Source organism: Bradysia coprophila, unplaced genomic scaffold (assembly GCF_014529535.1).
Source record: "Bradysia coprophila strain Holo2 unplaced genomic scaffold, BU_Bcop_v1 contig_232, whole genome shotgun sequence".
Classification (NCBI taxonomy): Eukaryota; Metazoa; Arthropoda; class Insecta; order Diptera; family Sciaridae; genus Bradysia; species Bradysia coprophila.
The window spans coordinates 17,126,133-17,153,477 of record NW_023503493.1 but is presented as its reverse complement, the minus strand read 5'-3'; the positions used below and the strand labels follow the sequence as shown (position 1 = coordinate 17,153,477).

Genomic DNA, 27,345 nt, shown 5'->3' with positions numbered 1-27,345 from the left:
CTTTGGATATTTTACCTGAAGTAAATCCATTCCGTGATTGGCTTTCACCGTAAGTGAATTGATTTTGTCCTTGATTTGCATCAACACAAAATCAAGGTGTTGATCGTCAGGAATCTCGGCTCTCAGTTGGGTTAATTGGTCGGCGTCGTCTTTGTACTGTTGTAAGTTGATAAAGATGAGCTGAAAATGAATTCGATTTCTATAAATTCAGATCGTATAATGTGAATAAGTGAATATATGCCACCCCGGTTGCTACAGCAAATTAATAGTAGAAAATTCTACGTAAATAAATACTGTGGTGATGAGTTATAATCATCACACTCGGATATTTTATGGGTTTTCCTTTACTTTATTAGATTGATGCTCTCCAAATTATATTACAGGGAACAGGAAAACTGAATTTACTACAATACTACGACAACACCGTACACCAGTAGAATATATCAGTAGTAGAATGAGGAGCATTCTACTCCAAATTCTTCACTCAATTCTTTGCTTTCAACTCAATTTTTAAATTAACATATTTACCATCTTTGAGCTCTTTGGAAATAAACTGCTCAGGAGTGAGTGTGTAGCTTGTATACATACGATGAAACTTTTAATAGAGGCAATGATTGTGTGTATTTTTGATGATGGAAATAAAATTAGAAAATTTCTAAGTTCTACTGCACATTCTGGCAAAGGTGCTTGGCATTAAATTAGCTCAATTGAAATGCATTTTTCGTTTTATTAATGTCTCTCCTTTCAATATTGTACAGTCATGTCAATTCTTATCTGGATTAGTGAACCATCGGGATCGAAACAGATCAATTTCACGCCTCAAAATTTTCATCGTCTTCAAAAAGGGTGCGATAGTGTATGTAAATTACACAGTTGTCAGTCGGTATAGGTGGTTTTCGTTGCAAGACTATTCTCGAAAAAACAGAAAGCACGTACAGCTAAGTACCAACTAACAACCATGGTGTTTTCATTTCACCGTTCACCATACCATTATAAGCGTTTCGTTTCAATGGGAATTGTAAGATTAATCCAATTTTGGAATTGACATCGCTGCATTTTAAATTATATTAAAGAAATTACAGTTTACTAACCTTCAGTCCTTTCAGCATACTATCTAGGCTATCATTTGGCAAATTCTCAATTCCATGCTCCGATGATACAATTGATGCAAGTAGCTGATCGATTTCAAGTGATAACAACTCCTATAGCAGATTTTATTTAAAAATGAATTAGAATTTTAAACAAGATCTGATGAAGTCAGGTCAGCATCATGAAACATTAAATTATTTGGATTGGAGTTAATCTTTTTTCTTTTCGATTTTTTTTTATTTTTTGAAAACATGCGTCCATTAAGTTGTTATAGACAAACAAAAAGTTATTAGTAAAATTGTTTCGACCAAGATCTTCATCATTTCAAATCGATTTTGTAATTTTTCTTTAAATTGAAATGATGGATCTTATAAGGTCTCGGTTAAGAACCACAAATATAAAAGAACTCAAGAAAAAAAAATTGCTTAAAGCGCCGTTATTTTTTATCACAACACAACAAATTATAAAAAAAAGAAACTCAAATCCATCTGGCTATTCAGATCATCGCTAAATCGAATGGAGTTTAATGTGAACGTTTTTCATTAAATAAATGGAATTTTGTGATCAATGATCGGGGAGATGTTTTTTTTATTTGAATATGAATCGGTGCTCAAAGACCAAAAGGTGCCGAATGTGGTGAATATAATGTAAACCCCTAAATAATTTTGAATTCACTTTGAGCACCTCATCAATTCACATCATGTGAAAGCAAAGAGTCATGCGTATAAAACAGGGCGTTACTTCACAAAAAAATAAAAATATTTTTGCTATTAGAATGCACAGAAATGGGCTTCACCTTCTTAACTTTGATGTCATTATCGGTCTCTACTACACAAGGTTGAGTAGTTGCTTGTACGACGATTGTGCTGCTTGAATTTCCTATTGGAACGGATAGGTCTGAGGGAACGGGTGGACTTGGATCGGATTCAGGAATGGGGATTGTGTTAATATTAGTTAGTACAACCTTATCTGCCTTCTCGTCATCTGTTACAGTTAACGGTTCCGGATTCAGGTAAGTGCTCTCGTCACGCCATTTTCCTAAACCACCGGGCAAGCTTGCTGATAAATATTGCGCACTACAGGTCATATTCGATTTCGACGCATCGAGATCGTTTGGCGTTGGTGAAGAAGACCCACTACTACCATCTGGATCATCTTTGTCATGGGCATCGTCTGAATCACCTTTTGTTTCAATAACTATTGGCTCCTCAGACTGTTCAGTGTGTGAAGCGATATAGTTTTGCCACGCAGTTTCAGCACTTGAATAAATCGATTTGTTAGTCCAGAACGGACCATCTAGTGCTAGATAATGGCAAATTGTTTCGAAATCACTTTCCGGAACATTATCTGATACTTTCATAACTTCAGCTTTAATTTCAACGTCGTTATTGATAACATCTTCTTGTTCAATCGTCGTTTCACCCGGAATAAGTGTTGGGATTTCCGAGGGATAAGTTGAAGCGATAGAATCGGTTTCAGTTGTCAGAACAATAATATCTTCTTTCGAAATAGTTTCAATAGCAATACTGTCAACCTTAAGTTCTTCATCTACACTAGCTTTAGCTTTCAAAATTTCCCATCTTTCCTCAGCCTGTTCGAAATTATTTGTTTCTGGCCAATAATCATGTCGCCAATAAAACAAATATTGTGACGGGTCAACGTACTCTTCATCGTTGTTACAAGCGTTGACTCCACTCACATTATTTAGAACTTCGGGGATGGTAACGATTTTCTCATCCAGAAGAGTGACTGTAATTGATTCAGCGGGAAGAATTAATTCTTCACAATTTACGTCTTTATCAGAAACAATTGAAATGTTTTTGTCCATATTTTCGGTACTTTGTAAAGTAGATCTATCAACCTCACTTACAACAGGGGTGTCCTCAATCACCTTATTGATTTCAAGATTTGGAAGTTCCGTAACAATCTCGGTTTTCACGACAGTTATTGTACTTATGCTTGAAGGCGTTTCAGCAACAGTCACGTAAGATTTTGTCGCATCTTCTTTATCAGAAAGTGGTTCAATAGCAAGACCAGTGACAACTGGCTTGGGAGAGTCGGGTAATAAACCGGGCTGCTCTAACTCAAGAGAAAGTTCTTTGTCTTCAAGATTTGGAGTTTTGGTAACAGTTTCGGTTGTCACTACAGTTATGGTGCTTGTAGCAATAACCTCTGGATTTGGAGGTACCTCTTTGACTACGATAGAAGAAGTAGCAATATTAGGAATGTCTTCAACCGATTTTTCACTTTCAAGTTTTGAAGTTTCAGCACTAATTTCTGGAGTAACAAGAGTTATGGTACTTGTAACGCTCAAAGGGGTTTGAACTACCATCTCTTCAGGCTTGGTCACGTCGTTCTCATTCGGGGAAGTGGTAACATTTGAAATTTCCTCAACCAATTTTTCACTCGGAGTCGAATTTTCGGTACTAATTTCTGTTGTGATTACAGTTATGGTACTTGTAACGCTTGAAGTGTTTTCAGCAACTGTCTCTTCAGGCTTAGTCACATCTTCTTCATCAGAAAACACCATTGGTTCATCAAGAACGTCCATCCAATCATTGGATGTGTCGTCAATAGGAAGACCGGCATAGGCTGGCTTCGGAGGTTCTGGTAGTTTTTCGGGCAATTCGATCTCTGTGTTTACAATTGGAGCAGTAGTAACGTTAGAAATATCCTCAACCGATTTTTCACTTTCAAGATGTGGAATTTCGGTACTAATTTCTGTTGTGACAACAGTTATGGTACTTGTAATGCTTGAAGGGATTTGACCGACCGTCTCTTCAGCCTTAGTCGCATTTTCCTCATCAGAAAGTACCATTGGTTCATCAAGAACATCCATCCAATCATCGGATGTTTCGTCGATAGGAAGACCGGCGTAAGCTGGCTTCGGTGTATCGGATAATGCTTGAGGCTGTTCTATCACAGGAGAAATTGCTTTGTCTTCTATTGGAGGAACAGTAGCATCAGCAATGTCCTCAACCACTTTTTCGGTTTCAATATTTATAGATTCAAAATCGATCTCCGTTTTATCTAATTTTTGCGAAGGAACAGCCTGAATTGGTTTTTCAATTTCGAGCTTCGGAGTGTCTTCAACAATTTCTGTTTTCGTTACAGTTGTGACGATTGTCTCATCAGAATTGACATTTATATCAGAAACTTTGCCAACATTGGGTTCTAAATTGGAACTTTCTGTAACAATTTCCGTTTTTACTGTGACGCTTAAAGGAGTGAGAGTGACAATGTCTTCAGACTTAGCCACATCTTCTTCATCAGAAAATACCATTGGTTCATCAAGAACACCCATCCAATCATCGGATGTTTCGTCGATTGGAAGACCAGCATAAACTGGCTTTGGATGATCTGGTATTCTTTGAGGTTGTTCAATATCAACCGGCTGTTTGTCTTCAGTAGGAGAAATAGTTGCAATATGTTCAACCACTTTTTCGGTTTCAACATTTGGAAGTTCTGTAACGATTTCTGTTGTCACTACAGTTAAAATGGTTGAGGCTGAAGGAGATGTCTCTTCATCTACTTTTTGAGAAGAGACATCCTCCACCGGTTCAGTTTCTAGCTTTAGAGAGTTTGCAATGTCTACTTTTGTTATAGTTGTAGTGCCTAAGACTGATGTATCTTCATCAGAAATAAAGGCAACTTTGTTTACAGCGGGGTCAACATTGGAAATATCGGTGACGTCTCTTGTTTCTAAAATCTGAGTCTCAGTAACTGTTTCTACAGTGCTTGTAGTTGAAGGAATTACAACTTCCTCATCAGAAAATTCCATTGGTTCATCAAGAACGTCCATCCAATCACCCGATGTTTTGTCAATGGGAAGACCGGCATAAGCTGGCTGAGGAGGATCAGACAATATTTTTGGCTGCTCGACCTCCAGAGGAACCTTTGTGTCGACATTTGTGGACCCAGTACCACTAGCAATGTCCTCAATCACTTTTTCGGTTTCAAGATTTAAAGTTTCGGTAACGATTTCTGTTGACACTACAGTGACAATGCTATCAACATTCGAAGGGAGTAGCTCTTCAGTTTCAATGTATTTATCAGAAACAAGTGAAAGTTCTTTGCCTGATTCTGTCGAAGGAGGTAAGGTTTCAGTCTCACTTTGCGGAGCAGGAACGTTAATAATGCCGTATATCCCTTTTTCTGTATCAACATTTCGAATTTCAGTAACAGTATCTGTTGTGACAACAATTGTCGTAGTCTTAAGAGATGTTGTATCAGAATCGACTGTGTCTTCAGATTTAAGCGAATCCTCGTTATCAGCTTTAGGAATGTGTAAAATATTTGAAGTATTTTCAGGTACAACGAGCGGTTGTTCTTTTAGTAAAGGTTCTCCTTTGTCGTTTTTCTCTAAAAGTCCGCTATCTTCGGAATCAACAATTGGAATGTACGTACTTAAAATCAGAGCTTCTTTCGAGGATGTCTTACTTGACTGTTGTTCTATGTTTTCACCCCTTATTGGGGTCGTGTCAACAGATTCAGGGGCATTAGAATGAATTAATTCATCTTCGGTGGTTGAGTGGTCAGACTGAATGGTTTCTGTCTGTGAAGTCCGACCTCGTTTGTTCTTTGATTGTTTCGTTTTTGATGGTTTCTCTTTAGTGGTGTCTTGTTTGATGGCCTTCGTATCACTGGTTTTATGGTCAGGTTCTTCATATTTATGTGAATCGTGCAAAATCTCCATTTTCGACTCAGAAATTTCCTCTTTGATTTCAGGCTCATGAGCTTTTGGAATTACTTTTCGGAGGCCTTTGCTTAAAATGTCTGAAAAGCTTATACTAGGCAATGTCCATGCGCTGGTTTTTTCTTCTTGTTTCACTGGATCACTTTTCGGTGTATCAGTTGCAATTGGATGCACATCTTTCAAATCTGAGCCCATACCTTTCTTCTTCTTGGGTTTTTTCTTATCCTTCTTGACAGTTTCTGGATTTTTATCCACTTTTTCAATCTTCTCTGCTGAAGGATCCCTTGTTCGGGACCTAGAACGCGATCTTCCTCGATGACGCACCACTGGCAAGAATCCTTCTGCGTCTACTGAAACAATGCCTGTTGTATCAACAGTTTCATCAACTTTTATGATCGGCTTTTGAGGTTGTTTAGGCTGACGTTGTTTCGGTTCGACTGGTTGAGTTTTTACAGGCGTGGCCGTAGTTTTTGAACCAACAATTGCCGCCCATGAAAACAGTGGCTGTGACTTCTCTACTAACGATTGCTCTTCTTCATCAACAATGTCAGCCCATGATGTTTCCTGTTGGGGTACAGGCACGAATTCAATTTCAACGGTTGCGGGCAATGTTTCAACGAATTCAGTAATTGGCTCACTTATTAATTCTGCACTGACTTCTGGAATAACAGTTGAATCGTTATCCTCCGGTGGCAATTTGTTTGTATCGTCAACAATAATTTGTTCAACAGATTGGATGGCTTCTTCCTTCAATTTTTTACCTTTCTTTTTCTTCGAATCTTGTATAGTGGGCTTTGCAACAATTTCTGGAACAATTGCTTCAGTTGTCTGTGCCTGAGAGCTAACTAAACTGGCCCACGTAAATGTATCGGGCTTGACGTATTGAGGAGTGTTCTCGGTTTCAATGATGTGCTCTTGAATAACTGTCGTATCTTGTTCAACGATCGTTGGAACAGTATTTACGTTTTCAGATGCTTCTTTCGTTTCTTGTGTATCCAACTGCAAAGTTATTCCTTCAATAGTTACTCTATCTTCTTCGTTGGAAGATGAAGACGTCGCTTCTTCCTTAGACTTTTTTCTTGACGAAGATTTGCTCAGTTTCTTTCTTTTGGAAGTCTTACTATCTATTGACCGTTCCTTTTCATTGTTCACATCTTCTGCTAATGCAGAATTAGCTTCCACTTTATTTATATCTTCCTTGTGCATCGATTCTTCTTTTGTTTCATCTGAAGGATGTAAACGTTCTGAGCGAAGAATGATAGCCTGTCTTTCATTTCTCGCAACAACTGGCGTTGTGCTAGATCCGTCACCAACAACAACTTCAGCGTATGTTTTTCCAAGAACGGAATGCCACACATTTTCAACAATTCTTTGCTCTTCTTCGCTCGGAGCTGGTGTCAACTTCACCTCGTTATCATCTTTAGGTTTTCGTTCTTTTTTAGGTCGATTCGGTCGCTTTTCTTTCTTCGTTTTTGGCACTGCGTCAACTAGTTCTGGTTCATTAACAGGTGAGTTTTCTTCCTTGGGTAAAACTTCTGGAAGAGCGCTTGGTGTAGATTTATTGTCATCTTCACCTGTCTCCATAAACGAGCTTCTAACATCTATTAATGGTGAGGGTGTAATTTCATCTGTTGGGCTGGTTAGATCATCAGATTTGGGAACTACAGTTGGATCCGTTGCTACAATTGGATCGTCATTGCCAATTTTTGTCGGCTCAATAATTGTTTCAGTGATTTGAGTAACAATTGTAGATTTTGATTGTTCATTATTTGTCTGTACAGCTGCCTCCTCCACTTGTTCATTATTCGTTTTTAGTTCTACAATTGTCGGTTCAACTTGTGTTTCAACCTGTTCATTATTCGTTTGCAATTCAACAGTTTCCTGTTCGATTTTCTTTTTACTGACGAAAATTGGAGCGTGAGCTGACAACTTTTCTTGTTCTATGAAATCAGTAATTTTTTGTAATTGTCGAGGTCGGAACTCTGGCGCTTCAGCTGATAAATTCGAGGTCACTGAATCGAATGAAGACACTGACGAATCTATAGGTTTTTCATCTAAAACACATGACCACGTGTCTATTTCCGATCGTTCAAAGGACTTATCATCCAACGATTCAGAAACAGTCGAAGGCTCTGGGTTATAGCTTGCATTTTTCAATGCATCTGATATATCTATTACAGTTCCTTGAATGGGTACTTCCGAAAGGCCTTTGTTATTGACTTCCATCTCTTCAACATCATCTAATTTAGGTGTGTGAGTAATGACAGAAACATTGTTGATCCCCTCAATTGAATCAAGAACTGGAGCCTCGGTATTTTTTACAGTTTCTGTTGTTGTGATCGTAGTTGAGGTGAGTAACATAGAAGAAACTAAACCGCTATCTGCATTTAAAATTTCAACTGTTTCGGAAACAGGCGGACTTTGCATATCAGTGGTGCCAGCATTAGTTGTTATGGAAATATCATCAATCATTTCAGATTTAGTTTGTGCTTCTTCATCTGAGAATTCTATAGATTCATCGAAAACTTCCATCCAAGCATCGCTTGTTTTATCGATAGGAAGACCAGCATATACTGGTTTTGTTTGATCTGGTAAGTTTTGGGGTTGTTCCGTCACAATAGGAATATCTTTGTCTTCAGTTGGAATAACAATTACACTAGCAACATCCTGAGCGACTCTTTCGGACTCAACATTTAAAAGTTCTGCAACGAATTCTGTTGTTGCTGAAGGCGGCGCTGCAACTATATTTTCTTCTTGAGAAGAGACATCCTCACCCGGTTTTTCATCAGAAAGGACAATTGGTTCATCAAGAACATCCATCCAATCATCGGATGTTTCGTCAATAGGAAGACCGGCGTAAGCTGGCTTCGGGGGTTCGGGTAGTTTTTCCGGCTGTTCGATCGGAAGAGAAGCCTCTTCTTCTACATTTGGAGAAGTAGTGACATTAGAAATGTCCTCAACCAATTTTACACTATCAAGATTTGAAAGATTTGAAGTTTCTGTACTAATTACAGTAGTGACAACAGTTATGGTACTCGTAACGCTTGAACTGGTTTCAGCAACTGTCTCTTCAGGCTTAGTTCCATCTTCGTCATCAGAAAGTATCATTGGTTCATCAAGAACACCCATCCAATCATCAGATGTTTCATCGATGGGAAGACCAGCATAAGCTGACTTCGGAGGTTCAGGCAGTCTTTCCGGCTGTTCGATCGGAAGTGGATCTTCTTTTTCTACATTGGGAGCAGTAGTAACATTAGAGATGTCCTCAACCAATTTTTCACTTTCAAGATATGGAATTTCGGCACTAATTTCTGTTTTGACAACAGTTATGGTACTTGTAACGCTTGAAGTGTTTTCAGCAACTTTCTCTTCAGGCTTACTCACATCTTCATCATCAGAAAACACCATTGGTTGATCAAGAACATCCATCCAATCATCGGATGTTTCGTCAATAGGAAGACCAGCGTAAGCTGACTTCGGAGGTTCGGGTAGTTTTTCCGGGTGTTCGATCGGAAGAGGAACTTCTTTTTCTACATTTGAAGCAGGAGTAACATTAGAAATGTCCTCAACCAATTTTTCACTATCAACATTTAGAATTTCGGCACTAATTTCTGTTTTGACAACAGTTATAGTACTTGTAACGCTTGAAGTGGTTTCAGCAACTGTCTCTTCAGGCCTAGTTACATCTTCCTCATCAGAAAGTATCATTGGTTCATCAAGAACACCCATCCAATCATCAGATGTTTCATCGATGGGAAGACCAGCATAAGCTGACTTTGGAGGTTCAGGCAGTCTTTCCGTCTGTTCGATCGGAAGAGGAACTTCTTTTTCTACATTTGGAGCAGGAGTAACATTAGAAATGTCCTCAACCAATTTTTCACTTTCAAGATTTGGAATTTCGGCACTTATTTCTGTTTTGACAACAGTTATGGTACTTGTAACACTTGAAGTGTTTTCAGCAAATGTCTCTTCGTGCTTAGTTACATCTTCTTCATCAGAAAACACCATTGGTTCATCAAGAACATCCATCCAATCATCGGATGTTTCGTCAATAGGAAGACCGGCATAAGCTGGCTTCGGAGGTTCGGGTAGTTTTTCCGGCTGTTCGATCGGAAGAGAAACCTCTTTTTCTACATTTGGAGAAGTAGTGACATTAGAAATGTCCTCAACCAATTTTACACTATCAAGATTTGAAGTTTCTGTACTAATTTCAGTAGTGACAACAGTAGTGACACTTGTAACGTTTGAAGTGGTTTCAGCAACTGTCTCTTTAGGCTTAGTTATATCTTCCTCATCAGAAAGTATCATTGGTTCATCAAGAACACCCATCCAATCATCAGATGTTTCGTCGATGGGAAGACCAGCATAAGCTGACTTCGGAGGTTCAGGCAGTCTTTCCGGCTGTTCGATCGGAGGAGGAACTTCTTTTTCTACATTTGGAGCAGTAGTAACATTAGAAATGTCCTCAACCAATTTTTCACTTTCAAGATGTGGAATTTCGGCACTTTTGACAACAGTTATGGTACTTGTAACGCTTGAAGTGTTTTCAGGAACTGTCTCTTCAGGCTTACTCACATCTTCATCATCAGAAAACACCATTGGTTCATCAAGAACATCCATCCAATCATCGGATGTTTCGTCAATAGGAAGACCGGCGTAGGCCGGCTTCGGAGGTTCGGGTAGTTTTTCCGGCTGTTCGATCGGAAGAGGAGCCTCTTTTTCTACATTTGGAGAAGTAGTGATATTAGAAATGTCCTCAACCAGTTTTACACTATCAAGATTTGAAAGATTTGAAGTTTCTGTACTAATTTCAGTAGTGACAACAGTTATGGTACTCGTAACGCTTGAAGTGGTTTCAGTAACTGTCTCTTCAGGCTTAGTCACATCTTCCTCATCAGAAAGTATCATTGGTTCATCAAGAACACCCATCCAATCATCGGATGTTTCGTCGATGGGAAGGCCGGCGTAAGCTGGCTTCGGAGGTTCTGGTAGTTTTTCGGCAAGTTCGACCTCTTTGTCTACAATTGGAGATGCAGTAACATTAGAAATGTCATCAACCAATTTTTCACTTTGAAGATTTGGGATTTCGGTACTAATTTCTGTTGCGACAACAGTAATGGTACTAGTAACGCTTGAAGGGGTTTCAGCAACTGTCTCTTCAGTCTTAGTCACATCTTCGTCATCAGAAAACACCATTGGTTCATCAAGAACGTCCATCCAATCATCAGATGTTTCGTCGATAGGAAGACCGGCGTAAGCTGGCTTCGGAGGTTCGGGTAGATTTTTGGGTTGTTCGATCTGAAGTGGGACCTCTTTGTCGACATTTGGAGTAATAGCAACAGCAGAGATGTCTTCAGTAAATTTTTCACTTTCAAGATTCGAAGTTTCAGTAACGATTTCGGTTGTCACTACAGTGATGGTACTTTCAGTAGTTGAAGTAACTGTCTCGGCAGACTTAACATCTAGATCAGAAGCAGCCAAATCGGTTTCTAATTTTGATGTTTCCGTAACAGTTAAACCTTCAGATGCAGAAGAATGAACGTCACTCAAAATTACGTTAGTTTGAGAATTGTTAGAATTGTCGGTTTCACTGTCTTCGACCACAAAATCAGGAGATTGACTTTCAAATTCGATTTTTTCAACTAGCGGTTTAGTTTCAACATTTGAACCTGATTGTTCTGATACGATTTCCGTAGTTACTACTGTCACAACAGTGGATATTTCATTACTCGGTTCTGGCTCCGATTCTGATTGAAGAATATTTGGTTCAACAGGATCGGCTACTGGTGTATCCTTCTTATCAAGTGATTCAAAAAAGGTTTCAATTTTTTCCACTTTCACTTGAGGTCTTTCAGAATTTATAAAAGCTTGTGAAGAGAATTTAAGAATGTCGTCAACAGAGTTGATCGGATGATCTATTTCAGAAGCGTTCTGTTCGTTGTCTATGTAAGAATTAATTGCTTGGACAACTTCATCAATGGATTTTACTTTACTTCCTTTAACAGTTTTGATTACTGTCTCTGTAGTAATTAGGGTTGTGTTTTTATCATTGTCTTTCATAGTCATCTTTGCTGAAACCTCTACCGTCTTCGATTCATCTTCACTACTTGAGAGTATCTCTGGTGAATCCTGAACAATTGGTTCTTTCGATTCGATTTTAGAAACAGTAACTTTCGTCGCATCTTTGATAACTTTCGGATCAAAAATGGGCGAGTTCAAGAACAAATAGTAGTTACGCTCCGCTTCACTCATTAAAGATAAATCGTAGTTGGGTACGTCAAAATGTGAATAGTTAATTGAGGAAGTTTGCTGAATTGGTTGGTTAATTTTAGTTTCAGTTTTGGTTGTTATTAGGTTAGATGGAATCTCGTCTAACTCTGTATTTGTTGTGCTTGTCGAATTGCATTGGTTGGGCTTATCAACTACTACATTATCAATTATAGGCTCAGGGACTTGTTCGTTTGTTGTGAGTTTCGAAACATATTTAAGTTCAGCGTCACGAATGGCTGAATAGTCGACCGATTGTGGTTCAAATATTAGCTCGTAACTATCCGATAATCCGGATGAAATTAAAGTTTCGGTAGTTACCTTAATAGTTGTTCCTGACGGCTCTACTGTTTCTATCTGGGGCTCACCAATGGCTTCCAGAGAACTTGTGGAATTAGGCAACTTTTCTGGAACTTGAATCTGTTCAGAGTTTTCTAACAACCGGGAAGTATCTTCCTCGACTCTGCTAAAGTCAATTTCGTCAATTGCCGCTTTCGTCTCTTCCGTAATAACTTCTAATTCATCGACAGTCGCATCGCTTATAATAGGCATAGGCGATTGCGTTAAACTTTCCTGAGCGAGAAACTGGGGTATTTCAGAGTTGGTATCATCACCTTCTTTTATGATTTTAACTAATTCATCGACTATTTTCTGGCTAATTTCGACCTCATCACATTGACTTAAAGGTTCGCAAGTGGGCTTATTATCGTCGGCTGTAGGTTCTTTCGAAATGACAACTGCCTCGCGATTTTCCCTTTTCTTCTCCTTTTTAGTCATCTTTTTCTTTGATTCTTTTGGTTTCTCTGGTGGTGAAGGAAGTGCTGCGCCCTTTTCCAAGTTGATAAATTCTTCTATTACAGACTTTGTAGCAGGCGTAGAGCTTTGGTCAGGTTTTGCTGCTGCTGTTTCAACAACGTTTAAGTCAGTGACCGTTTCATTTGGTGGTTCATTTTTCGTGTCAACTAATTTGAACTCAGCGGGAATTGCGGGTCGCTTTTTCTTTTTCTTTTTCGACAACTGCTCTTCCATAAGAGTATACATTCGTTCCTCTTCTTCTTTGCTTGTCTCGCTAACTGTCTCCACTGGACTTATGTCTTTCTGATCAACAACTATTGGAATGTCATCATTACAAGCAATGTTATGGTGATGTTCGTCAACAACCTGTTGAGTTTGAACAATTGTCGTTACTGTTTGTTCAGTCACAGTTTCAAGACTGATTCCTGGAACATTGTATTCTTCATTTTCGATAATATTTGTGGATATGCTGTTCTCCACTCTTGTTTCTTTCTCTGGCTCATTTAGATCGTCTACATTTTTCTCGGGCCATTCAGCTAACGGATTTTTCTTAGGTAATGGTAGAGCTACACTTTTCTCAGATTTAATAAAGTCTTCTATGATAGATTTGTGAACATTCGTAGCTGTCTCTGCAGCAGGATGTACCTCTTTCGTATCTGTGGGTTCTTCTTTCAATTGGGAAACTGATTCCGTTACATCTAAGGCACTAATATTGGATTGCGTCTTCTCATCGTCTAAAGAGGACGGTGATTCAGTCAACACAATATGACTGGGCAATACTTCATCCTGCTGAGTTATCTCTTGAACAAGTTCATGTATTTCTTGAGAATCTGCGGACAGAACTTCAGTCGCAGAAGAAGTTGTACTGGTTGTTGTTATTGTTGTTTCCGTTATGTTGGTTGTTGAATTATTATCAATATCTAGCTCGTGGTTTTGTTCCGTGTGCTGTTCAGTAGGTTCAGCTAATTTAATCAATTGCACACGTTCTTGTGTTTCATGAGTATTTACTGGCAAAAATTCAGTTGTAACTGTTGTTGTTGTTTCGGTTGTCACCTTATCATTCTCTTGCTCTTGTTTTGTCTGTGTAGACTCTTTGCGGAAGCTCTCATCAATTTGCTCAAGTTCTTTAATTACTTCTGAACTGATGTCACTGAGTTCATTGATCTCTGTGATGATATCAGTTTTAATGATATCTGCACGAGCTTCAGGTAATTCCATACGCATAGTAACTATTGGTTCTAAACGAACTTCTTCGTGTGTGATCATGAAGACTTTATTCGTCTTTTCGGGTGGAAACAATTTCAATGATGACACGCTCTCAATTTCAACTAAATTGCCGTTTACCTTAGTTTCAACTGTTTCGCTAGGTTGCAAAGCAGTCGAAGTTGTAGTTGTGGTGGTTGTTGTTATAACCGTTTTAGTTGAACTACTATTCTGAATTGAAGTTTCACTTGTCTGACTTTCTCGAGCTACGGCTGATATTTTTTGACTTTCTTCAAATGTGGGCAGATCATGGTCTACGTATTCGGATAGTTCTGTTTCAATTACCATTGGCAAATCAACAGTCGAGATATATTCTTTTTCTGGACTCAGAGAGTCGGTGATGTAAGATTCTACTGAAATTCGTTGTTCGAGCTGATCATCTGGAGCGAACGTAACCGTTTTAGTTGTAACATGAACTTCATGATCTGTTTTTAACGCAGGTTTGTTCTTTTGTTTTAATTCTTTATTCGCTGGCGCCTCATCAACAGTTTGGGTTACCAAAACTGATTCGATAGGAGCGTCATTCACATCAGTTGTGATTGGCGTCTCAGCATTTGTTTTCGAACGTTTGTCCTTTTTATTTTTACGTTTTGCAGCAGTGGGCTTTGAAACTGTTGATGTAATGGTAGTTGTTGTGGTTGTTGTTTCTAGAGTTTGCACATCACCGCTTTTCTCAGAATCGACTAATTCTTTCGGAGCATCGCTTTCATAAATTTCAATTTTGTCAACAGGAGCGTTACTTTTTGAGACAATATCTTCGGTATTTTGTTTTCTCTTTTTGTTTTTGCTTTCACGTTTACTTGGAGTCGGAACAGTTGCAGCTGTTGTTTCGCCCACAAGAAATTCATTTGTTATTGTTTTAACATCTAAACTTTGTGACCTATCTACGTCTACATCGAACAGAGGCTCTACAGGGGCACTATCAGCTGATTCAGCAAATGGAACGCTGACAACTGGTTCCTCACTAGAAACATTAGCGATTAGCACATCAGTTGCATCTAATGATGGAATAACTACAAAGTCGTCAATGGGGGGTTTCTCTATAGAATCTATTTCAGGAGCCTCAGCAGACCTTGCTTCTTGCTCAACAAATGTTTCGGTTGGTTCAATGTCAGCAACATCTGATGCGTTAACCAACACAAACGATTCTTCCGAATCGTCAGATTGAATGTCCTCCACTATATTATTTAGAATGTTCGTAACACTTTCTTGAACATCGTGGACGATCATTTCGTCGTCCAAGTCGTATACTTCTGCTGGATCATCATCCAGATCAGTTACGATCGATGCTAATTCGGTTGGATTTTCAGGAATGACAACTATTTCTTCAACCGCTTCCGATTCGGCTTTTTCCAAACTGGAATTGGTCACAAGAACTATAGTGTCTTCAGGAATTACATTTTCTTGTGGAAGTTTAACTTCTATTGCGTTGGTGACTACCTCTCTAACCGAGTCAATTAATTGAGGCTCGCTTTGTATACTTTCACTGCTTGTAACTGTTACCGTGGTTACTTTACTTGCACCGTTTTCTACAGTTGAATCTGCCAAGCTAGATTCATTTTGTTGTAGTGAAGGCTCAGTATCTACGGTCGAAATAGTGATCGGATTTGCTTGTGATTGAACTGTGGTTACAATAGTCGTCGTCTTAGTGATTGTAGTTATTATTTGGTCATTTGACGAAGTAGTTGTGGTTGAAATCGGTTCAGGACTATCTACAGGTGAGTCAACTAATTTACTTTCCGGAAGAATTTCCTTTGAAATTTCGACAATTTTTTTACGTTTATCATGTTTGTTCTTCCGTTTTGATGGAGTAGGTTTTTCTATTACTACAGATTCTTCAATTGATTGAGTTTCGAGTTCCAGACTTTTTTCGTCTGATTTAGACAGTTCCAGTTCGCTTTCAATAGTTTCAATTCTGGATTCAGTTAAAGTAATGGCTTCGTCATTTGGATTTGTTGAAATATCTGTAACAAACAATTGAACCGATTGTTCTGTTGTTTCAATCGAAGATGGCTCTTCGATAGAAGCATCAGTCGGCGGAAGTATAACTGTCGATATTTCTTCAATTGATGAAATATCGGGAGCAATAGCTGATTTTTTATGTTTGTCACGCTTGTTTTTGCGTTTAGACGAAACTGATTTTCCCGGCTCTTTGGAAATATCCTTGGCGATCGGAAGTGGCTGCGATTCTTGCTGAGTGATGGGATTTTCTTCCGGTTCAGATGTTACAATTTTTTCTGAGGATGCGGCGGTTACAACTAAACTTTCGTTGATTCCAATTGGATGTAAATTGGATTGATTATCAGAATTCAAAGGAATATCCTCTTCGGTCTGAATTGTTAAAGTTTCTGTAATTACAGTTACTTTATCGACCGATTCTGAAACGCTAGCTGCTTCGATTGGCACTGCCAACGATTCTGTGGACGTATTGCTTACTGTTGGCTCGACAATTGGAATAACATCTTGATTTGTCACAATGGGTACTATTATCGTAATATTCTCCTCGATAGGAACAGCGCTACTAAGAACACTTTCACTTGGAATTTGTTTAGCATTAGATTTTTTGTGTTTATTTTTACGTTTAGATGGAACAGGCTTTTGAATCTCAGTCGATGGAAGGACTGGAGGAGGATCAACCTCAGCAATTTGAGATGGGAGAACGTTTTCACGCTCCACCGTTTCAAAGCTTACTGTTGTCACAGTAGATACTAGCTGACTTGGGACAATTTCAGAGTCACTTGGCGAATCAGTAATAGTTGATTTCGTCGACTGAATTTCGTTAGAAGGCAGTGCTTCGATCGTGGTCGATACAGGAATAGCTTCTGTTTCTGATTTTTCGACAGTTGTGGAAGAATCGAGAATAGCAGAAACTGGGACAACTACGTTTTCTATTTCTTTAGACATATCTTTGGAAATCGAAGGTGGTTGCGTCTCTTGCTGAATGCCGAGATTTTCAACCGGTTCAGGCGTTGCAACTTTTTCTGGGAGTGCAGGGGTAAAAACAAACGTTTCGTTGATTTCAATTGGTTGTAACGTGGATTGACTATCAGAATTCAAAGGAATATCCTCTTCTGTCTGAATTGTTAAAGTTTCTGTGATCACAGTTACTTTATTGACCGATTCTGGAACGCTAAAGGCTTCGATAGGCACTGCTACAGATTCTGTGGACGTATTGCCTACTGCCGGTTCGATAATTGGAATGACATCTGGATTTTCCACAATGGGTACTACTGTCGAAATATTCTCTTCGATGGGAACAGCGCTACTAAGAACATTTTCGCTTGGAATTTGCTTAGCATTAGATTTTTTGTGTTTGTTTTTACGTTTAGATGGAACAGGCTTTTGAACCTCAGTCGATGGAAGGACTGGAGTAGGATCGACCTCAACAATTTGAAATGGGAGAATGTTTTTATTCTCGACCGTTTCAACGCTTATTGTTGTCACATTTGATATTAATTGACCTGGGACGATTTCAGAGACAGTTGGCGAATCATTAATAGATGCTTTCGATTGAACCTCGTTAGAAGACAGTGCTTCGATCGTGGTAGATTCGGGAATAACTTGTGTTACTGATTTTGCGACAATTAAGTCAACAGTCTCGGAAGAATCGAGAATAGCAGGAGCTGCGACAACAACGTTTTCCATTTCTGTAGACATATCTTTGGAAATCGAAGGTGGTTGTGTCTCTTCCTGAGCGGCGAGATTATCATTTGGTTCATCTTTCTGAATTGTTAAAGTTTCTGTGATTACAGTTACTTTATCGACCGATTCTAAAACGCTAGGGGTTTCGGTTGAAGACTGCGTAGATTCGGTATCTGGCAGAGTGATAACTTTTTCACTTGTCACTGTTAAAGTTTCTGTGGTCGTATTGCTTACTACAGGCTCAACAGATTCAATTGGAGTAATAGCTGTACTTTCGACAATGGGCATAGTCGAAATACTCTCCACAATAGGAGCATCGCTACTAGAAACATTTTCACTTTGAATTTGTTTCGCTTTACTTTTCTTGTGTTTGTTTTTACGCTTAGATGGAACAGACGTTTCAAGCTCAGTCGATGGAAGGGCTGGAGTGGAATCAACATCTGCTGTTTGAGACGGGAGAACAAGTGCATCCTCTACCGTTTCAAAACTTTCTGTTGTCACAGTTGTTATTAGTTCACTTGTGACAATTTCAGAAGCTGTAGATTCTTTCTCATGTTGAGGTTCGTTGGAGGTTGTTTCCTCCATAGCCACAGATTCGGGAATAACTTCTGTTTCTGATTTTGCGACAATTAAGTCAACAGTCGCGGAAGATTCGAGATTAGCAGGAGCTGTGACAACAACGTTTTCCATTTCTTTGGGAATCGAAGGTGGTTGTGTCTCTTCCTGAGCGGCGAGATTATCATTTGGCTCATCTTTCTGAATTGTTAAAGTTTCTGTGATTACAGTTACTTTATCGATCGATTCTAAAATGCTAGCGGCTTCGGTTGAAGATTGTGTAGGTTCGGTATCTGGCAGAGTGATAACTTTTTCACTTGTCACTGTTAAAGATTCTGTGGACGTATTGCTTACTACAGGCTCAACAGATTCAATTGGAGTAATAGCTTTACTTTCGACGATGGGTACAGTCGAAATAATCTCCACAATAGGAGCATCGCTACTAGGAACATTTTCACTTGGAATTTGTTTGGCTTTAGTTTTCTTGTGTTTGTTTTTACGCTTAGATGGAACAGACGTTTCAACCTCATTCGATGGAAGGGCTGGAGTGGAATCAACGTCTCCTGTTTGAGACGGGAGAACTTTGTCATTCTCTACCATTTCAAAACTTACTGTTGTCACAGTTGTTATTAGTTCACTTGTGACAATTTCAGAAGTTGTAGATTCTTTTTTATGTTGAGGTTCGGTGGAGGTTGTTTCCTCCACAGATTCGGGAACAACTTCTGTTTCTAATTTTGTAACAATTAAATCAATAGTTGCGGAAGAATCACAAGTAACAGGAGCAGAAGGCTCTAAAACAGTATTTGTTTCGTCTTTCGAGACAATAATTGGACTAGAAGGACTTTCAGCGATTATTTCATTTTTCAAAATAGTTTCTGTATAAACGTTAGCTTCGGTTGGAAGTATTTCTACGGTAGGAACGACAATTTCAGATTGAAGTTCAACTTCAACTATAGAAACATTTCTCTCTGAAGGTAGTTGTACTTCCATGGCAGAAACGTTAGCTTCGGACGGAATTTGTACTTCTACTGTATCAGATACAACCGAAAACGATTCAATTTTTTCACTAGGTATCACAGTAACGACGTCCTCATTTAATATTTCATTTTGGTTATTAACAGACGATGGTTCTTGGGTCGTAGCCGACGATATGAAAGCAACAGTTTTTTCGTGTTCTATAAATTCTTGTGACTTAACAACATCGATTGGCTCTGTAATAGAACTAATCGCTTCAATCACTTCAGGAGCATGCTGCTTATGATTCTTTTTACTGTCATCTGCAATGCTCTTTATAAGATCACTTGAGACAGTTTCTTTGTGAGATTGTTGTGAAGACAGTTTTTTCAAAAGTTTGTCTTCAGACGATGTACTAACAATGGTCGTCGTAGTGGCAGTCGTGGTGGTGATGATTTCTGTAATTTTCTCATTGTCCTTTTGAGTCTTTCGATTTTTCTTCTTCTTATTTTTAGAAGATGGTTCTGTAGGCTCTACTTCTGTTGCGGAATGAACGATTGTTGGAACAGTTTCTGATGAAGGGCTGTTCGTGTCGCCACTTTGCTGTTCCGCAATTGATGTATTTTGTTCAGTTGGTAGTGCGACCTCCTTGTTGTTGTCTAATTCAGGCTTAGACGTAGTCACATTTTGTAACGATTGAGTCTTTGGCTTCTTTTCTTTTACAACTTTTTCAGGTTGTTCGTTTTTAACAGCAACAATTGTTGGCTTTTCATCAGAAACGCTGCCTTTCGACAACATTTCTTCTTTGTCTTTCTTTGATGACTTCTGTTTGGGGTCATTAGTTGGTTTTTCTATTTTCTTTGATCCTTCTTTCACAGCACTACTTTTAGTCACATCTTTCGTTGGGTGGACCGAAGAATCAACGGTTACCGTTTTCGCGGTTCTCTCATCAACCGTTGATTTCACAGCCGGCACAACAATGATATGACGTTTGTCGTCCTCTTCTTGCGGCTCACGTAGCTTTGCATTATTTTTCTTCTTAGAATTAAGTTTGCGACTAGATTTCTCATTGACTTGTTTCGACATCATTTCGATCGTCAATCGACTATCTCTAGGTTTGTTAAAACGATCCCATTCGGGTTTCGATCGCTCATACTGCACATTGTCCTCTCTTCTACTGACTGATGAGTCACGAGAAGGAGACTTTAGATATGGCGGCGGAATCGTTTGCAATTGCGATTTGGTCGTTGATCTCGTTTGGCTGGATGACTGGGGAGGTTTACTATCAAGACCTTTTGATAGAATTTGAGCCCATGAAAAATTCGCTTGTGATGATGATGTTGATGATGGAGTTGGTGGTGTGGGTGAATGTTCGATGCGTGATGGTAGCTGTTGTGGAACATCTTCGTAATGTTCTTGTTGGATTTGTTCGTATTGAACTTGACTTTGTTCTTCTTGTTGGGGCTGTTGATCAGGTTGAGGTGTTACAAATGTATGTTGTTCAAACACTTCAATGGTTGGCTCTGCAGATACTTCTTCGTATAAGGGTGGCGAATAGTGCCGTTGGGATTCCATCAACTCTTGGATCATATCAACCGTACCAAACTGAATACCTCGATCATTTTCGTTGACCTGTTGGTCTGTATACTCTTCCACCGTATGGTATTCTAAATTTTCAATGTAGGCTGGCTCACGATAGTAAACATTTTCTTGGTTGATATAAGGACTGCCTGACATTGTTGTAACGTAGTTCTGATTGTGGTAAGTGGTAATCGGTTGATGTTCCGTGATTAATGAATGGTAGTGGTGAATGTTTTGATCCGTACTAAAGTGCTGGACTTGTTCGCTTGGGTGAATACCGCCTTCAGGCATTTCATACATATGTGGAAGCGGTTCGGGCACAAACACATTTTGGCTCGACTCATATTCTTGTTGTTCATACCACGATGGCGCAACTTGTTGTTGATATTGACTTTCGTCATAGCTAACTTGTTCCTCATTTTGAAGTGTCGGTTCCACAATTTCAAAAGTTGGAACTTGTGTCTGATATTCATGCTGGGGCTCTTCGTGATAGTAATGTTGATGAAGCGTTTGTGATGCTTGTTGTTGCTGTTGAAGCTGTGATGTTGATTGTTGAGGCTGCGATGTTAGCGGTTCTTCAGGCAATGTAAACGCTTGTTCAGGCAGTGATATAAACGCTGGTTCCAGCTGTATTTGCTTTTGTTGCGGTTGTATTTGCTGTTGTCGGGGCTGTATTTGCTGTTGTTTCTGAGCTGCAGCAAATGATGTTCTCGACGACTGCTCAGCCAAATACTGAGCTTCAAGTCCCCTCAAAACTTCTGCATAACTAGCCGAACCGGGTCCCCACATGGGACTTTTCGATCGCGATCTAGACGGATCGATAGGAACGAGCATACGGGTTTCAGTTGTTTTTACTGTACGTGTGGTAGTTCCGGTTGGTGTCGACTCTGTAAATGTAGTTCGTTTCACAGTGGTCGGTTGGCTTGCTGACGGCTTTTCTCTGCGCGATGTCCGACCGCGAGGCGATTTTGAGCGTTGTCTTTTCTCATTGGTTTTTGCATGTAAATGCATTTCACGTTCGCTACTTGGTTTCTTTGTAGTCGGTGCTTGAGGCCTAACAAAAACACTATCTACATTTTCCTGATAACTATTATCGATAACTGATGGTTTGACTCGATCAATAATAACCGATTGCTGTTGTACTACAACATCAACAACATTATCAATTTTATGCGGCTTCTTCGACACTTTAGCACTTGCTTTAGAATTTGAATTAATAATTGGATTCGAAACCTCTTCCATAAAATTTACCGGACTTGAACGTCCCGATAGCACTTCAGCGTAAGTAGTAGCACCAGATGTTGTTGGTAATAAAGGGGTTGTCGATTGGACCGTAGTGTAGACAATTGTCGTTGTTGAATCAAAATATGGATCCAATTGGAGTGCCATAGTGGACACAGTATCCAGCTGTGACTGGGAATTCTCGATAGAAGTCCGAAGTGCCTAGTTTAGATTTTAGATAGTATGCTTTGGTCAATTTTTGTTATTTTTTTAAAATATTTTTTATTTGATTCTAATAAGAGTTTTACATTAGATTGGAGAGATAGAAGACCCTTAACCTACAATATTATAATAATGTTCTTCTACACAGATTGACAAAAACTATAGAAAATAATAAAAAAAAGTATTCCTTTCGTCAAATTCATTTCATTTCCTCAATAAATCTCCTGAATAAATTTGCTTGATGTTTCTACGCCACTTGAAGATTTGTTCATAGTTAACCTGATATTACACAAGATAATTTCCGTCATTTGATGTATGACCCCGTTGGTTTGCATTTGCATGATTTTGTTGTTTTTAAAAATGGCATTCATTAGTAGTCAATATGCATTAAGTATCCAATGGGTCATCATCAGGTGAACCACGTTGAATTAAAAGCTTTATACGTTCATTACGAGCACTGATCTTAGCTTGCAAATGTTTTACGCGCTCTCGACACGCCTAATTGTATGTTACAAGTATAATGTGGAAAAGCGCCCAAATAACCAACGCAACAGAAAGACAAGAGAGATATTATGCGAATGTTTTTGTTGTTGTTCGATTTATACAGAGTAAGACAAGTATAAGGCAAATTTAATTATTTTTGTTAGTATTTTTGGTTTTTTGATTTTTTTGTATTATTGAAAATCAAAGTAAATTTTTGGATTTCATTTTTAAAGTGGAACGTTTGAACACAATTAATTTTCGGTTGATTTTGTTGTTAAAATAAAAATTAATATTTGGGATTCGGAAGAAGGAACATAAAAAGTGTGCAGCAAAAATATATCAAATAAATGACTCATTCGATTGAATAAACAAATTTTTAAATAAAGAATTTCCGAACGAAAGATTTTTTCCAAAACAAACAAAAAAATTATAAATTTGAGGAATAGTCGAATAACTCCCTTGCTATTGGACCATTCGATGTTTGTAAATTACATTTTTGAAACCAACAAAAAATAATTAAATTAAATTTTCTAAACGAATAATATTCTATAAACCACCACCATGAAAGCAAAATGCAATAAAAGTTTAAATTTAAACGAAATTTCGTTTAACTAAAAAAATGTCGTTATGTACAATAAAATATCGGATCAACGAGTACACCAGTAGAATGATGAAAATTTTGTGTGCGTGTTTTTCATGAAAATGTGTAAACTAAATTATTAAAAGCATGTGAATTGTGTTTGATGTGATGAGAATATGCCATATACCCAAAAGAAAAACCAAATTGTGTTAAGTGTGAGAGAAAAAAAATTGATTCTGTGATCATGTTTTGTGTGATTTTCTTTTTTTGGTGAGTGTGATTGTGAGTGAGAAAAAGTGCAAAACATAAAGTCAATATTCTTAATAAATGCAATTTGATGACAATGCCATGATTTCTGGCTTTGAATTGATTCCTATGCGATGTATGTGAATGGAACAGTGAATTCGTTGGCTTTTTTCATTTTATGAATTGAGCAAATTCACTGTACCATCCCAATCTAAAATGTTTCTTAGAATGTCGAAATGTTGCGAAATGAACATATGATGAAATGAGATGGTGAAATAACTAAGACTCTAAGACATTTAATAAATTTTCGATCGGTTCTGGAGCAGTTCACTGTTCGAACAAGAAATTTATTATTTCGATTATTTCGAGTGGTAAAATTATGATTTTCTCAAAATTGAGAATAAACCTTCCCCATCGAAGAAAGGACTTATTCGATCGGTGAACTAGCATCCATGAATGTAAGTGTTCTGGATTGAATTTAATCAAATAAAAAATCTTTCTAAAGGAAAGAAAATCCAAAAAGAAAACTTTGCACAAATTTTCCTAAATTTTACCGTAGAACCAAAAATAAAACAGAAATTTTAACGAGTCCAGAGTCTTAATTACCCCGCGCACAATTTGTATGCAAAAATTTGTATAATTTTCATGATAATTTATTTCGGGATACCCAGATGTTTCCAATTCAATTAACTAAAATAACTAAAATACGACGCAAACAATGAAATTCGATGCAAATATTTGGAATTCAATTTGAACAGAACATTTGGAAAATATTTTTTTTCGGTTGGATGTATTTCCGCTTGAAAATCAAGACATTGTGTGAATGGCATTAACGAAATTTGTGTCCTACGTACGTTTTTAATTTAAAAAAATATTCCTTTCGATTAATAAATACCTTTTACCCTATGCTACGATTGTCTAACCATTTCTTTTACGGTTAAGTATCGACAAACTATTCAAAGAATTAATGAAGCGATATAAGTTGTGTGTCTGTGAGTGTTTGTTTCCACAAGTCTTACGTTTTTAAATTACATTCAAACACTTTTCAAATAAGTAGATCTAAAAATATCACAACGAAACTAAAATTAGGAACTCACACTATCCACCAATTCACATCGCTTCACTATTCAAATTGCATTTTCATATCGGTTTTGGCTTACAAGTGAAAGTAAACTTTTCTTTTCTTTCTCAGAATCAAAATAGTGGAAAACAAACAAAGTTTCGGAAGTAAAAAAAAATCTTTAACCTACCTGTTGTTCCGTAACAGCTTTCTCACGATCGTGCGGCAAATATGTTGGCGCCAATACCAATCGTAATTGTTGCTCTTCGTGTAATATCTTCTGACGTAACGATTGTATCTGCTGTTGATATGTGTCCAATTGAGCCAACGTTCGTTCGAGACTGTTATTTTTAGCTTTCACTAAATCACTCAACTCATCCAAATCGTGTACGATACCGGTGGCTGTTTCACAAATTTGTGTGTCACCACCAATGCCAGCCCGGAAATGAACCTAAACGGATTTATTTAAGGTGTTTTGTTTTGTTTGTTTAGGACAAAATTAAGCGATGGATCTCCGGCAAAATTACCTGCAACTTCTCGATGGACATTTGGATTTTAGTCTTTTGTATGGATGAGTCGGCTAAGTATTTCTCGCATAGGCCAACTTGATCACGAAGGGGTTTCTTTTTGTGTTGCGGTGATTCAAGAACAGTCTTTGTTTTGTCGATCCACGTGCGAACGTCTTTCAGTTTCTTTTCACATTGTTCCCATTCTTCGGCGGTTTCTTGGAGAAGGGCGTTCTAGAACAAATCCAAATTCGAATGTGATATTGTCACACAATCATCGTTAACACCAATTACCCTCTCAAGAAGAACAGCCTCCACTTCGACTTTCGCCTCTTCAGCTTCAATTAGTTTACCTCTAAGGTCGCCAACCGTAGTTACCTGCGTGATCGATTCCAATTCCTTGTCCATTTCACTTAAGTTCTTAACGATCGGTTTAATGCTTTTTACGGCATTCTGGAAGCAAATAGGTGGTCATTAAATCGGAGCGAGCAAGAAAGAAGCTCGCAATCAACTTACAGAATAATCATTAAGTTTTTGTCTGGCTTCATATAATGTGGTGATTTTCATTGCTTCCGCAACAAAGGTTCGTTTCTCAGCCGCCCATGACATTACAATTTGATACAAATTCATAAACCGTGTCCAGGCGTCTAATGAATCTCCAACTTGCTGTTTCTTTTCATCGATCCAGCCCCTAATTTGTCCCAACTGTTGATTCAATTGATCAATTGTGGTCTGAACCAATTCCTTTTCTCGGTCATTTCGACTTTTGTCCATAATGATCCCGCCATTCATACGGACCGAATCCATTCGTTCCTGGATTCCGATAATTTCGTGATGAATTTTGGTCAACGTTTCTTTCATTTGTAACGGTTCCATTGACCGATCCTGAATGCGCAGCTCGGCATTGTGTAACCAAGTCTGTACATGATCAACACCAGTCACGTATTCAGTGCGCACAGTCTTGGCTCTCTTGAATTCTCTGTTTTTCTCTTCCATGGCGCCGTGTAACTGTTCCGATAACAATTCCAATGAAGTCAATTCTTGTCCAACGTCTGACGGTACCAGATTCTGTTGTTTGATGTAATTCTCTTGCGTTTCCTTGATAAGTGTTTTGCTATTGTCAATCGCTTGTGCAACGGACGATCGTAGTTTCTTCAATTCCTCTTCGATCTTCTGCTGATCGTCACCGAATACGTAAAGCTCTGATAGCTCTTCGAGTAAGGCGTTGATTGTATCTTGTAAATCGGAAATGCTACAGAAGATCGCTTCAATATCGTCCAAATCTTTGTTCGCTTTGGTATCCTTTTCGTGTAGTGTGTCCTTTAGTCTGCGGGACAAAAGAAAGTCTATGAATTGGTGTTGCCCAATACGCAGTACGTTTTGCAAAGATAAAAAAAATTATTTAAATTTTTATGTCCAAAGCTTTCCAGAAAAATGTGCGTTGTAACACGAAAAAATACTGAATATAACTAAACGCTAAACGAGAATAAAACAGCCGCGCTGACGATGAATGTAATATTTTGCGCAAATCTAATTTTATAAATTCAAGAACATTATTCGTTTGGTAGGAAAAACGAAGTTCGGAAAATATTTTTAGAAATTATTGTAAACCACAGGGAGAAGTAGCAGCAGCAGAGATACATTATATAAATGTTTTATGACAAAAAAGTGTGATAGTTTTTGTCGACGAAAAGCTCAAAAGCTGAAACGAGATTTTCGTTTTGTTATTTTTTCCTTTGGCATGGTTGTACCACATTCAAAATAGTATTTTAGACATTCGTTACTGCTGACAAATCACAGGAATGAGCGTGACAACTTGTTGTTAAAATGTTGCACACGTGGTGCTCAATTGTATTATTGCATCATGCGCATTGCATAGATTTCGTCTGCCTGCATTTGACCCAAATTGTATTTAAATGTTCACACTCCTGTTCGTTATCAATCAAAGTACTACTCTCAACACGTTTTTTTTCAGATTTGTTTTTCTATCTTCGGAAAATAGAATTAGACAAGATGTCAACCGGACGCCGCTGATTAATATTAGGAATGTAAACCGTGATGTGTGTGGTGAGAACGTGTTTTCGTCAAGGAAACATCATCCAACACATTGTAGGGAACACAGAGCGATACGTCATTCATTGGAATCGAGCCAAATAGTTGCCGAAAGAATTGAAAAACAATTTTT

At 38.3% G+C, this 27,345-nt stretch overlaps 1 protein-coding gene across 12 annotated transcripts in view; it reads right to left on the bottom strand.

Annotated features, from left to right (window-relative positions):
- Nucleotides 1-27,345, bottom strand: part of LOC119077062 (nesprin-1) — a 127,341-nt gene that overhangs the window by 19,508 nt on the left and 80,488 nt on the right. For 8 of the 12 annotated variants that reach the window (XM_037184196.1, XM_037184198.1, XM_037184192.1 and 5 more), the window contains 6 exons: nucleotides 25,677-26,487; nucleotides 25,455-25,613; nucleotides 25,182-25,394; nucleotides 24,845-25,105; nucleotides 1,092-1,202; nucleotides 16-180 (listed from right to left, as the gene is read on the bottom strand). In XM_037184196.1, coding sequence (XP_037040091.1) covers nucleotides 16-180; nucleotides 1,092-1,202; nucleotides 24,845-25,105; nucleotides 25,182-25,394; nucleotides 25,455-25,613; nucleotides 25,677-26,487 — 1,720 coding nt within the window. Of the gene's footprint in view, nucleotides 1-15; nucleotides 181-1,091; nucleotides 1,203-22,336; nucleotides 22,784-24,844; nucleotides 25,106-25,181; nucleotides 25,395-25,454; nucleotides 25,614-25,676; nucleotides 26,488-27,345 lie in introns of those variants that run through there. The other 4 variants (XM_037184201.1, XM_037184195.1, XM_037184202.1 and 1 more) reach the window with 2 other exon arrangements.